A 14,136-nucleotide genomic window follows, 5' to 3' on the forward strand; every position below is an offset into this window, starting at 1 on the left:
ATATGACTAACACAAGAGGGGGGGTGAATTGTGTTATATTTAAAAAATTAACTATTATAAATCAAATACATAATATAAAATATAAATAAAATATAAAGCAGTAATAAATATAAAAGAGTAAGGGTAAGAGAGAAGCAAACTCAGTATATTAACAAGATTCGGCCCTACTGCCTACATCCTTGCCTTAAGCTACCTCTTGAGGATCCCCAAATTCACTATTCAACCTCTTTTAGGTGGAGATATAAAACTTATTATACATTTGAACAATACCGCTACAAAGGATTCGTGTAGAACACCCTCTACACTTGCAATCACCTTACACGTGGTGATTCAACTATTTCTTGTGTAGAACACTTTCTATACGCACAAGGTTTATGCACATTTTTTTACTGACACAAGAGTTGATAGTGGATAGGTTATCAGAAAACACTCCTAAATGAGTGAAATAAGAACAATACAGCGCAAACTATATCTCTAAAAATGAACAAGGGTTAAGGCTCAATGCTTAGAGAAGATAGAATGAAAGTTTTGAATGAATATTGTATGCTCTTGGTGTTGTAAATATGAAGCTCTCAAATGATCTATTTATAGGCTTATGAGACTTCATATTCGAATTTAAAAAGATTCATATGTCAAAGACAACATCATTCACTTTTCAAAAATTTTAAACTTAATCTTTTTACTTTTTGCATATGACAAAAGAAGCACACTTTACTTTTTAAAAATTTCAAACCTAATCTTTTTACTTTTTGCATATGACAAAAGAAACACACTTTACTTTTCAAAATTTTCAAACAAAATCATCTACTTTTTGCATAAGTCAAAAAGAGTATCAATCATTTTTGAAAATATTCAAATAAAACATGCACATGTGAAAGATGACAATCAATCATCTTTAATATTTTCAAAATTTTCAAACAAAATCATCTACTTTTTGCATAAGTCAAAAAGAATATCAAACATTTTTTAAAATATTCAAATAAAGCATGCACATGTGAAAGATGACAATCAATCATCTTTAATATTTTTTAAGTTCAAACATTTAATCATATTATGCACATGTGAAAGATGACAATCAATCATCTTTCAAAATTTTCAAATTTAATTTTCAAAATATTCATGCATATGTGGAAAATGTATTTTAATGCTTTATGATGAAATATTAATTTTGAGCCTTAATCCTAATTTCAAATTTTTAAGAGATTTAGAATATTACTCTATAATTCTAATGTGAACTTGTTTCTTTCTTGTTCATACTTGATTTTTTAATGTGCTTGACTCTATTGTGTAGATAACTTGAGATTGAGACTCTTTTATTCTTTGAATTCATTTGTTATCATTAAAATCTATGTGTAGATATATAATTATACGAAACTTGAAACTTTAGGTTCAATAAAATTATATTACAAAGATCAATAACTTCTCACTCATAAGTAATGTGATCGATTCCTAACACTACCAACACATATTAGTCTATATTTAATACGAGCTGTCACACCTTCCCTAGCTTATGGTACAAATCTCTTTTTTGTTCTGATTTTGGAGCATTAGCATTCTTTGGCCAGTTGGAACATGGTTTCCAACGTTTACCTACAGATTTTTCTCACTTTTCTAGCCATTTTCCTCGATTCTTTTGATTGACACATGTAGAGCCCAAGCACTGCCTAACATATTGTACGTTAACGCCTTGATGGGATTTCTTCCCTATTTGAGAGACAGGCCCTTGTCTCCTATTTCATCAAAGAGTTTTGCTGCATACAAGCACAGTTGTGCACTAATCTGTGCACCAACACTGATTTATTCATACTTAAAATTTAAATTAACACTGTTTTCAATAAAATCTATTTTTTGACCAATCACATCACATTGGTACACAGATTAGTACATAATTGTGCTTGCAACTATACTTTTCCTTCATCAAAATCAAATTACATCTATTATATAATATTCTTGCTTCTCTTAATGAATTAATTATTAATTATATTAAAAAATGACAAAATTTAATATAAAAAACAGGATTATTCTAAAGATGTGTGAAGAAAGATGTGTTGGATCAATTTTCCTAATGCACGAAACTGTACGTACGAACTTCACCTCACTCATTCCATTATTAATCCAATTACATTTCGAAAACTTAGTGCACAATCAATCTTGATTTCGGCCGACGTTTACACCAATATTCTACAACGTAATTATCAAAAAAATATTCTACAACGTAAAGTCAATACCTACCAACACCATCACACCTAATTTTTATGACCCAAATCTGTCGTATATTAGGCCGTCACTACCAGTCATTCCGTCCTCGATCGTCAGGTTTGGCTAAAATAACAATGGCATTGGTAATTGTTATTTTGTTGTTATTTCTTCATTTTATTTTCTGTAAACATTATCGAGCCACTCGACATTCTGAAAGTTTAGGCACACCAAACCATCGCATGCGTAAGGAGATTTTTTTCCTAGGCCGAAGGCACAAAAGATAAGTCTAAATGCAGGGAGCCCAGTCCGACTGGATGTCCCTTTGGCTATTTAAGGGTCTCCCGACCTAAAAGTAGAGGTTAACCCATGATTATAATCATGTAGGAAATTTTAAAATGCAAGAAAGAATGAGACACGTCATCCCGACACTTCCCTATGACACTTAGCATTAGAGAACCTATGTAGGTAGGTGAATGGAAAATGCGGGAAACCCTTAATCTTTTGATAAGCGAGTGAGGAGGAGCCTGACGGAGTGCACTTGCACGATAAAAAGAACAGGAAGTTACGTCACATTAATGACCTCGATCTCGAGACTCCACGTAGCATTAATTGAGTCACACTAGGAGCCAGGTCGCATTAAAAGATTCTGACCAAAGGAAGAGTTAATGAGACATATATCCTTGACACAAGGTATGTGCGGTCCACCTCTCGAAACCTTGTATAAAAACTGATTCCCAAGTACAAAGAGTTCTCTCTAATTCCTATACTCTTTTGCATGAACTACTAATGAGATACTAATTTAAGTATTGGAGATTTCCCGACCTCTACTAAGGCCCTTAACTCTCTGTGTTTCTTCTAAGTGTGTAGGTGAAAAATTGAAACCAGGTGGCTGGAACCTGGCCTAAAGGCGTATGAAACATGACGTTAAAAATACTTCATTAATCAAGCTTGTTTAGGCACACCAAGGTTGTTTTGTATTGCTAGGACTGAATCACGCGTCCGGCCATGTGAGTATAGAATTGCATGTAGGTCGAAAAATAGCTAGCTTACAGCCGAAATTCAACATTTTCCTCGGATTCTTTGAATTTTACTAAAATATATGTTGAATTGTTTAAATCTCAATCGTTATTTTCAAACAAAATGATCGCAGAGATTTTTCAAGCACATATTTATCACTTCCAAAGTTTAAGAGACATATATGAAGGAAATATATATATATATACTGAGATGTTGATTGATGAGGCCATTTGGCTTAGATTATGATAAAAAATATAATTCATCAATTTTTTATTTATTTTTTATTTTTTTAATTATCATCATTTTCGCATAGTCTTTAATCATTCTTAGTTCACTCATATGTGAATGATAGGCCATAGTCTTTCATAGATCATGAATGTATATTGAAGCTCAAAATGGTATGATTAATGTCCCACTCCAACTCTTCCATGCTTATAACCTAGATTCCATTGATGATCATAATAAATTGATGCATGTCAAAAGAATTTTTGCTACTAAAGTAGTCAAGAGATCATCATCTCTATCCCCTCCAAAAGAAAATTCTTATTTACTTTATGAAAAACATTTTGTTCCGGCACTGCCACGTCTCCCAATTGACCAGTTAACAGCTTGGTCGTGGCATGACACGTTAGTGATATAGTAAAGGCAAGGAAAGATTCTAATCAAGAAGATGCAGAGGGGTCGTCCTAAAAAGATGGATGGGAGAGGCATGATTCCACATGCAGCATTCTTAAAAGGAAGTCTGTGGGGGCCAAAACAGAATTCAATCTCCTCATGAAATGAATATTAATTAAGGCCAGGTCGCCCCCCAAGCATGCCACGTGAGATCATAGACACATGCAGCCATCCTGTTGGCACACATTGGATCCATCCGACGCACATGTGCCATCCTGTACAGCACATAACCCTAGCAGACTGGAGATCGTACGTGACGTCTCTGCACTAATTCACAATCTTCCAAAATCTTTGATTCAAGCCTCCCTGGCGTCCTGGCCTGTTGTATTTAGAACGGACAAAGGAGTTAGCCGGCACACATGACATGCATGGATGATGACCCAACTGAGATAAAAACAACCAAACCCAATTAGGGAACACATGGAACTCTCTTTCCCACACCCCAAAGTTCTGATCTCCATTTTCTTTGTGTGCTTTGAAGATTCTGAAATGTATTCTATTTCTTTCGGTCTCGTGGACAACTTGGGGGAAAAATGGTCCCACCCTCTCTCAACTTTTCATCACTTCTTGCATGCTTTAGTTCTTTTCGTGAGGTCCACTCATTTGTTATCGCTTGCAGATCTTGAACTCCTCTATACCAGTGGTTGACAGTTAATGATAAACTATATAGTAGTAATCCAAGAGAAAATGGATTGGAACCCAGGGCTTTCGATTTTCCTGGGAATAAATCTATGGGAAATGATAGAAGATGGATCATTATATGAGTCCAGAAAGGCTATAATTTTATAATATTGAATTAGAAAAAAACAAGAAGAAGAAGATGCAGGAGAAAGTCATGGGCAAGCAAGATGGGGCCGGATCGTGATTCGTATTATCTATCGATCGTATCTATAGGCAGCTTGCGCGCATACTTTTTAGGGTAATAAACTTAAGCGGCCAGAACGTACTGATCTTGAGATGTTGGAAAGTATACACCAAAAACCACACTGATTATGTAAAAGCTATATGACATTGGATTATTTAAAAAAAAAAATGTGTATTTCATTTAACTACGAACATTAATGTAAATCTTAGGAATATTAATTTACAAGTTAATAATTTGTAAATAAAAGATCTCTTTTTCCATTGATGCAACTCTACATAACACCGGATTAATTGGTTAACTGTAGAGTTCTTTGATATTTTGTTCAAATGAAAGCTGAACATAAAATGAAAGCTGATATTTTGTAGAGTTCTTTGATATTCTAGTGCGTATTATTCTGGTTACTTAATATCATGGGATCCATTGTAGTGTGGTGGCGTTTTAATAAATAGGCTTACCATTATATACGTACAGTTTTAAATAGATAAGTCTCGAGCAAGTTATTATAAAAAGAGATCTGATCTATCTTTAAAAAATATTAAAAAAAATCATTCTTTTTTATTAGGATCCATTTTTTCTTTAACAAAGTACGTACGGTTTAGACTTGTCTATTTAAGATTTGTCTATTTAGAACTTACAGAAATATTTTCACGAATATATAAATCTTTTACATGCTGTCTTAATTATCTGTATTTATTTCTTAATTAGCCCCTAATTCTTCTCTATTACTTCCTGATCTGGATTAATTCACAATGGCCGGTCGGGTTGTCAAGCAACTAGCTAGAATTCATTGGATAAAAATATCATTTTGGAACAAAACCGCATCGGTATTTCAGTACATTCTCACACGTCAACTCTAGTTCCGCCCACTCTACGAATCTTATTTTCCATGCATCCCATGCATGAATCCTTTGTTATGTTCACATTTTATTAGAAAAATACGTGTGAAGTGATGCATACCCAAAAAAAAAAAAAAAATAGAAAACCTCAAGAACACGGCATAACACTATTAATTAAATTAGTGTTTGGGTGAGTAAAAGTTCAAATTAAAATTTACTCTCATCAAATTGAAAATATATTCTTTGTTCTCGAAGTTACTCAGTGTCATATGTGGACAGTACTCCTTATCTATGACTCAATATCAACTTAAAAAATTCTATTTGAATTATCTCATATCCAAGTATGATATCATATATACATATTAGTTCATGTGAAGTCAAAATACGTAATTCTAGGTCCGGTTTGGATGTTGAGTTGAGTTCAAAATGAATAATAGAGAATTAAGATGGTAGAGAGAGTTTTATGAGATCTAGTACGTTTAGATGTATTTGAATGTTAAGATAAGTTTAGATATGTATTAAAGTTCTATTCAAAGGATTTAGAATAGTGATCATTACATGTGATGATTAAGCTGTGTAAATGAAAATGAAAACTTAAATTGCACGTTAATATAGACATCTCATCTCGTTATTTAAGCATTATTAGTTATAGATTTTGCTTATCTTTGTGTTTTCTTGACTTTTGCATGGGCAATCTTCACACCGACGGAGACCTCCATTCGATTGTTGGTTAATGATATTGTTCTAATATATACAAACTCAAATAAATCCTAAATATTCTTATATTTAAAATTTATTAATTTATAACTTACGTTACTCTCCTCCATAACTATGTAACAGGTATGTGAACCAGCAGCATTAGCATGTGAATGAAGTAGTTTCAGGCTGAAGAAAAGAAAGAAAATCTTAAAGACGTTTGACCAAACAGCTTTTATTCTCTGGAAAATCATGATTTGTTTACTCATTGTGATGTCAATTTTGGGAAGTGATTAGCACATTATTTAACACTGATATATAAAATGTGCAGAAGGTCCCCCTTGTGAGACAGAGCATCCAGGAATCCATCAATCATGTGACTCAAATTGTGGAGTCAAGTGATTTTATCGGATGGTGCAGATATAGATCTGGTCATGATCCAACGGTGTTGGGTCTTGTGGAGCCTTTGCCGCAGCTTCCGGTGTCCGGTAAAACATGGACCGCACCTGTCCCACACATCGCCCACCTCTCAAACCCTACCCCCCAAAATGACTTTTGCATTAAAAGCTGTTAAAGGTCAACTCTGCTTCACTGTCTCCAACTAACTCTCTCTCTCTCACCGATTTTACCGAGTCGTCGATCCAACGGCTAATCGGAACCTTTTGACCTTATCATTTTACACGGTCCCCAACAGAAGATGGTCAATGATTCGGCCACGTGGAAGGACAGGATTAGTGGGTAAGTTTGACTGCAGAACGATGAAGAAGATGATGGACGGGTCAGTACCCCTTTTTTGGCCTTTGCTGCATTGGGGAAGGTATCAGTTTGACTCGAATCCCACTCTGTTCTTTTTTTTTTTTTAATCTCCAATCTCCGGTCTCTGCCCTTTTCCGCTTTTATGCTTTCCTCGCCATCGTTTGTTCTTCTTCTTTAACGATCCAATCGAATCTGTATTGTGTATATATCTTTCCTTGCTATGGTGGTCTTCTGTTCTTAGTGCAATGGCCGTGGAGCTGATGATGGGATGTGGTGGGGGCGATGGTTTTTCGGGGAAGATTGAAGAGGACGCTCTTGCTGTGAAGGAAGCTGCGTCTGCTGGGATTCAGAGCGTCGAGAAGCTGATGAGATTGATTTCTCAAGAACAATACCAACAGGGGCAAGCAACAGCTGATTCGACCAGTACTAGTAACAAAACATCCATGGAGCTGGGGGCTGTCGCGGATGTCACGGTGGACAAGTTCCAGAAGGTGATATCTTTACTGGATAGAAGAAGAATAGGCCACGCTCGGTTCCGAAGGGCTCCTGTTTCTCTTGCTTCTGCTTCTGATTTATCAGTACAGCTGAACGAAGAAACAGAGCACCCGCAGTCTCAGCATCTGAAAACAGAGCCTGTTTCTGCTTTTAAGGTTTACTGTCCCACTCCTACACCGATTGTTCGCCTACCTCTGCCGAATAATCACTCCCATTTGCCCCCACATATGGGGGCAAAGAATATTGGGTCCGTGGAGAGGAAGGATGCGGTTGCAAGTATCACATTCTCGCCATCACCGCCGATTTCTGCTGCGAATTCTTTCGTGTCGACTTTGACAGGGGATACTGAGAGCTTGCAGCCTTCCTTGTCGTCCGGGTTCCATATTACCCACATGTCTCAGGTGTCGTCTGCGGGAAAGCCACCTCTGTCTTCCTGCTCCTTGAAGAGGAGGTGTAACTCCATGGACGATGCGGCCGTTCTCAAGTGTGGTTCATCTCCTGCGCGTTGCCACTGTTCCAAGAAAAGGTAGGTTTCTCGCTCTTCTATGATTGTCTGCGGTTTACCACCCCAAAAAGATGCGTTTTCGCCTTGATTTTCACGAACCGATACCATTCATCTCATATGCTTAAGCAGGAAATCCAAAGTGAAGAGAGTGATCAGAGTCCCTGCAATTAGCCCAAAGATGGCGGATATTCCACCTGATGATTATTCCTGGAGGAAATACGGCCAGAAACCCATTAAAGGTTCTCCCCATCCAAGGTGTGTGTTTATTTGTAGTGTGCAGTCTTCAATCACAATCCTCTGTTTCTGTTTTTCTTGCTTCTCTTCCAAACGGTACCTCAATCATATCAGTTGGTTGTACGACACTACTGGTATTTTAGATGTTCTGGGTGCAGTTTTCTTGGGATAAAGCTTCCATTTTCAATGTATTTTAATGGATGAAAATTTCAGGGGATATTACAAGTGTAGTAGCTTGAGGGGCTGCCCTGCGCGCAAACATGTGGAGCGTGCTCTGGATGATCCAACGATGTTGGTTGTGACCTACGAGGGTGAACACAATCACTCCAACTCTCTCACGGAGGCAACTGCAGCTCATGTCCTGGAATCATCCTAGCCTCACTGGCCCAAAGTCTCAAGATCTAGAGCAGATTTTGGGGTGGGTTTACATATTTTCAAACGCAGAGGCCTGCATTTGTGTAATTGTCTAGAAGAAGGAGAAGATTAGTGGGTTATATGCTATAGCTACCTAATACAAAATGGAATTCTTTTGTTTTCTTCCTTCCCTTAAGCCGTTGAAAGACTTTTGTTTGGGTGATGAAAAGAGTAGGAAAGCGTAAGGATAGTGGATTTTGTGATAGTTTATCCGTTATCATGCTTGTAGTGTTTTTTCCCCTTTTCTCAAACTTCTATTTTTTTTTAATTTTTTTTTTTAAATGATTATAGGTATAGTGATGCTTTTATGTACAGTTATAACTATATATCAAAGAATATCACATGGTGATCAACACAAAACTGCAATATCATGGTCCCCTTCAACCAGCTTCTTGGAAATCTGTTTGAAAATTCAATTTTGCATCAATGCATGAAAATGCTTATGTGGAAAGCTGCTTGGGACATACCACCGGCCCACCTGAACTTGAGCCCCGATCTCAAAAGTTGTGTCATTTGTCCATCTGTGCCTAAGACTTTCAGACCCATTCTTAGGTTTCCACTTTGCAAGGGCAGTCTAGAGAGAATCCCGTTGGCCTGAGCATTATTTTACTCCCCAATTCTACCCGAAACCTGCAGCCAGAGGAGCTCCACCATTTCCTCATCTTTGTATCAAATGCCATGAACATCCTTTGGTATACAAGAAACAAGGCAGTGGTTGAGAATCTCATACCAGATGCAACCATGCTCTTCAATACCATACATCAAACAAGGGTAATCATCTATGGAAGCCACCCTCGGGGAGAACCCTTACAGGCGTGGACAAAAATACGTTTATTGTGGAACCGTCAATGGCAAAGGGGTAAGCTGCAATCTTGGGCCTTGGCTTTAATGATAACCGTAAACATTTTTGGATTAAAAAAAGTACTGGGGGGAAGGTGACTAGCTCTGCATCGTAGAGGCTCTATCCCACCCAACTCTTGTCACCGATTGAAGGATATCCCCGCCGAAATAAGATACACTCAAACTGCTCTCTAACTTAATGCGAAAATTTTAAAATAGTCAACTACCGGTACCGATAGTTTGGACCGATAAGTGCAAATTCACTTTTTTATTTTTATTTCAACCATTTTTTATACATCTTTAAATATTTTTAAAGCATAGAAAATACACCGATTCATTAATAATCATTCCTTTAACGGTTAAAAAAAATGCAATCGGTCACTTTTGTTGGTAAGTTTTATCTGTTTAAATCGATTTTTCCTTTTTAATATTTCACGTGATCCAAATATGTGCACGCACAACCTATCTAAGTGGGCCCATGTCAATGGCATAAAAAAATACTTTCGATATAACCTCAGCCAGGTTGTTGATGCATGGAATGATGCTTGGCTCAAAATTGGAGATTACAATAGCCCTTGCACCCGAGCTGATTGTGAAACACGCTATACCTAGTGGGTTAAGGAGTGAGTTCCTTCCACTTAAAATCATATTGCTAACAATACAAATATAAACTCGAAAAAGATAAAAGGGAGAGGCTCTATAATATGTAAAAATCATATATTAAAAAAATATAAATTCCATCACAGAGACGTCAATGAACTCCTCCTACATATAAAACAAGAAAACTCCATAAGGTATCCTATAACGCATCATTATTTAAAAATACTATTCTAAAATAGAATAACTAATATCATGGATAACAATTCTCCAGTAGTCTTTAGTTTGCACCCTTTGGCACTTATTCCAATCTGTAAACCCACTTGTATCTCCTAGGCACTTATTCCTTTATGCTCAACTAATCTCACCAGTGCTTCCTATTTTTGATCCTTAGCTGGAATCTCAGAGTCATCTGAACAATAATGGAGGTAATTAGGTGAGTTATCAACAACTTAGTAGGCAGTGAACCTATACTAGTCTGTTAACATGAATCAGTCACAAAATGCAAAGAAAAACAATCCTAAAAACTGACAGTGATATTTTTAGAAGTATTTCATTACAATAAAAATATAGGCAAAAACTATTGATACAAGTGTACTAAAACAACATTAGTAACATAAACATAGGTCACTTTCATATCTTGTGGCAGGGCCAAAAATAGGGACCACTATTATATCTTGTGGTAGGCCAGAAATAGAGACCACTATTATTTCTTGTAGTAGGGCAAAAAACCATATAGAACAAAATCTTATGCCTCAGGATTTTTAGATTCAATGATAGGTACCAAAGTGGACCGAATCTTAAAGATTCATTGCAAGTTCCTGATGGTCCGATTACAAGGTCAAGAGTTAAGAAGATCAAGGAAGAAATGCAAAGATTAGTGCAAAGAAGGAAAACCGATTTTGATTCATGTGATACAAACTATGGAAGATGGCAACATGACTTAGGGTTTCTTATTTGGGCCTATTATTATGTTTATGTAAATTGAAAGCTTTGGACTTATTTAATTCATTTAAAAGGCTTATTTTATTAGTTATAGGAATATTAGTTTAGAATATTTTGGTTTGAGGATATTTGACTCTCACATATGTCTTATTTGATGAACTAGGGTTTTAAGGAAATTTTTAATATAATTTAAGGTGGGTGCTGGCCATATGGGTATTCTGGGAAGGCTTTAATTTTTTGCCAGGGTTTGTTTTGGGGAGGGTTATTTAAAGCTTTGTAGTCGTACCTTACAATGGTTAGACTATTGAATGAATTTTCATTATGAGTTGAGTTTATTTCCTCTTATTTTTTAATGAACTTTTGAACTTATCAAAGGCAAAAACCTTTGTGGCATTCTTTCCTATAATCTAGGTTCTTGAAACAAGTTTTTAATGGGTCTATATTTTCTTTCACTTGATTTTGGCTTTCTTGGGTGGATTTTCAAATTGATTGTGGGTTCAAGGGATTCCAATCCTACGGGTTCATATAATTTGGTATTCAAAGTTTGGTTTCCAATTCAGGTCTGATTCTATCTTTAATTATTGAATCTTTAAGTTTGTTCTAGGACTTCACTGTCTTAGGGTTGCCGTGCTCTACCCTACTTATCAAGAAAAAAAGGGGCGGGGCGGGGCGCGGGAAGGGGAGGGGGGCTTCCGAATTGCTTGTCTATCTTAGGGTTTTGAATTTTAGAGCTTCTTGAATATTTGAGTTATCAATCGCTAGGAGTGTTGTTTCATTGATTCCCTTCTAATTTCTTGTCAATTTTTATGTGTTTGAATTCAATTGTTTGATTTTCATAATTGAATATTTGTGCTTATTATTCAAGAATTTAGATTTGTGTTTATTCCATGTTTGAATTCAATATCGTTTTTTATTGTCCTGTGTTTATTCTTGTTCCTTGTTGCTAAAATCAAATCAATTTCTTTCGGGGTATCCAATTAAATCAATTGCAGTTCTTGTTGCCTTTTGTGATCGAATTAGTGAAAAAAAAAATGAAAAAAAGAAAAGAAAAGAAAAGAAAAGAAGTAGCATATTAAAAAGTTGCTACCTAGTTACAATAAAATAGAAACAAAGAGATTTTGGATATAGTTGTTTGAAATACTTCACAATTTGAAAATTGAGTGATTTGACGTTGATTGAGTTTTATTGTCAAATGGGCTGAATACATCATTCTAGTTGGTATCTTATTTTATAATTACTCTTTTCCCTCGTACAAATTCCTTGAATCTCGTGTCATTTGTTCTTTTACTGTTTCGTGTTCTTATTTCTTGGATCTATTGCTGGTTAGAATAATACAAGGTTTAGTCTTGATTTAGTTTAACTAGTTTTTAAAGAACTTGGGCAGGAAAACTATTGAAGCAAAATGTAAGAGAGTGTGAGACTATTATCTGTAAAAAATCAATTTAAGAGTGAAACATGAGTGGAGTGCCAATATTTGAGTGTAAACACGTAAGAGAGTGTGTGAGGTTTTTACTACTAACATTTTTTTGTGTGCATTGCATTACGATATCTTATAAGAGTGACTCAACACTGAAGGGGGAGGCAGATAACTCATTTTTTGTGTTGGAGGCCATGCAATAGTAGTTTGAACGGTTGAATTTGCTGTTGGGAAAAGTGAGAGATATGATGGATTAACAAGATGTAGTGATTAGAAATTTGCAAGGTGGAAGAGATAGGAGGCAGTGTGAGCCTAGTATTGAAAATGAGTATGAGAATAAAGAAGATGGGTGGAATGGGCAGACAGAGAGGGGGAGACAGAGTGACTCAACACTGAAGGGGAAGGCAGATAACTCATTTTTTGTGTTGGAGGCCATGCAATAGTAGTTTGAATGGTTGAATTTGCTGTTGGGAAAAGTGAGAGATATGATGGATTAACAAGATGTAGTGATTAGAAATTTGCAAGGTGGAAGAGATAGGAGGCAGTGTGAGCCTAGTATTGAAAATGAGTATGAGAATAAGGAAGATGGGTGGAATGGGCAGACAGAGAGGGGGAGACAGAGTGACTCAACATTGAAGGGGGAGGCAGATAACTCATTTTTTGTGTTGGAGGCCATGTAATAGTAGTTTGAACGGTTGAATTTGCTGTTGGGAAAAGTGAGAGATATGATGGATTAACAAGATGTAGTGATTAGAAATTTGCAAGGTGGAAGAGATATGATGCAGTGTGAGCCTAGTATTGAAAATGAGTATGAGAATAAAGAAGATGGGTGGAATGGGCAGACAGAGAGGAGTTAGGCATCAAAGAGGATTTAGGGGAAACCCAGGGGGTTGAGATGGAGTAGATAAGAACCTTGGGAGCATCAAAATGAAAATACCATCTTTCCAAGGTAGAATTGACCTTGAAACGTATTTAGAGTAAGAGAAAAAAAAAGAGTTGATTTTTTACTGTAATAATTATTCAGAGGAAAAGAAACTGAAATTGGCGGTATTTGAGTTCATTGATTATGCAATTATTTGGTGGGATCAATTAGTAACTAATAGGAGGAGGAATTATGAGAGAAATTTAGAAACATGGGGTGAGTTGAAAGCTTTCATGAGGCGGAGATTTGTACCTAGCCACTATTATAGAGACCTCTACAAAAAATTACAAAATCTTACACAGGAGTTTAGGAGTGTAAAGGATTATCATAAGGAGATGGAGGTGGCTATGATTCAGACTAATGTAGAGGAGGACCAAGAGGCCACCATGGCTAGATTTTTGAGTGGCTTGAATAGGGAGATAGCCAATGTAGTTGAGTTGCAGCATTATGTAGGGGTAGAGTACATGGTGCACATAGATATGAAAGTAGAAAGACAGTTAAAGAGAAAGGGGACAACAAGGTATATTTCGGTTTCTAGCACTCATTAGAAACTAAAGTGGGATAAAAATGATCGAGTTGTAGCCAAGGTAAAGACCAAGCCACCTAAGGGAAAAGATGAGGGAACTGACAATAACAAACCCAAGGTAGAATTTCAACATTAAAGGAATAGAGATATTAAATGTTTTAAGTGTTTGAATTCAAGCACATCGCATCTCAATGTCT

At 36.2% G+C, this 14,136-nt stretch overlaps 1 protein-coding gene across 1 annotated transcript; it reads left to right on the top strand.

Moving 5' to 3' along the window:
* The first annotated feature begins 7,102 nt into the window (after positions 1-7,102).
* LOC122295445 (probable WRKY transcription factor 7) lies at positions 7,103-8,909 on the top strand. Its single transcript, XM_043104463.1, has 3 exons — positions 7,103-8,065; positions 8,174-8,299; positions 8,492-8,909. Exons 1-3 carry the CDS (start codon positions 7,290-7,292, stop codon positions 8,652-8,654), a joined length of 1,065 nt encoding a protein of 354 aa, XP_042960397.1. The 5' UTR covers positions 7,103-7,289; the 3' UTR covers positions 8,655-8,909.
* The last annotated feature ends 5,227 nt before the right edge of the window (positions 8,910-14,136 follow it).

This window comes from Carya illinoinensis, chromosome 15, assembly GCF_018687715.1.
Source record: "Carya illinoinensis cultivar Pawnee chromosome 15, C.illinoinensisPawnee_v1, whole genome shotgun sequence".
NCBI classification, from domain to species: Eukaryota; Viridiplantae; Streptophyta; class Magnoliopsida; order Fagales; family Juglandaceae; genus Carya; species Carya illinoinensis.

Excerpts from the sequence above, each read along its gene's own strand:
- LOC122295445 (XM_043104463.1), top strand. The coding sequence starts at position 7,290 with ATGGCCGTGGAGCTGATGATGGGATGTGGTGGGGGCGATGGTTTTTCG. Across the intron at positions 8,066-8,173 it reads TGCCACTGTTCCAAGAAAAG|GAAATCCAAAGTGAAGAGAG; the intron begins GTAGGTTTCTCG and ends ATGCTTAAGCAG. Across the intron at positions 8,300-8,491 it reads AAAGGTTCTCCCCATCCAAG|GGGATATTACAAGTGTAGTA; the intron begins GTGTGTGTTTAT and ends TGAAAATTTCAG.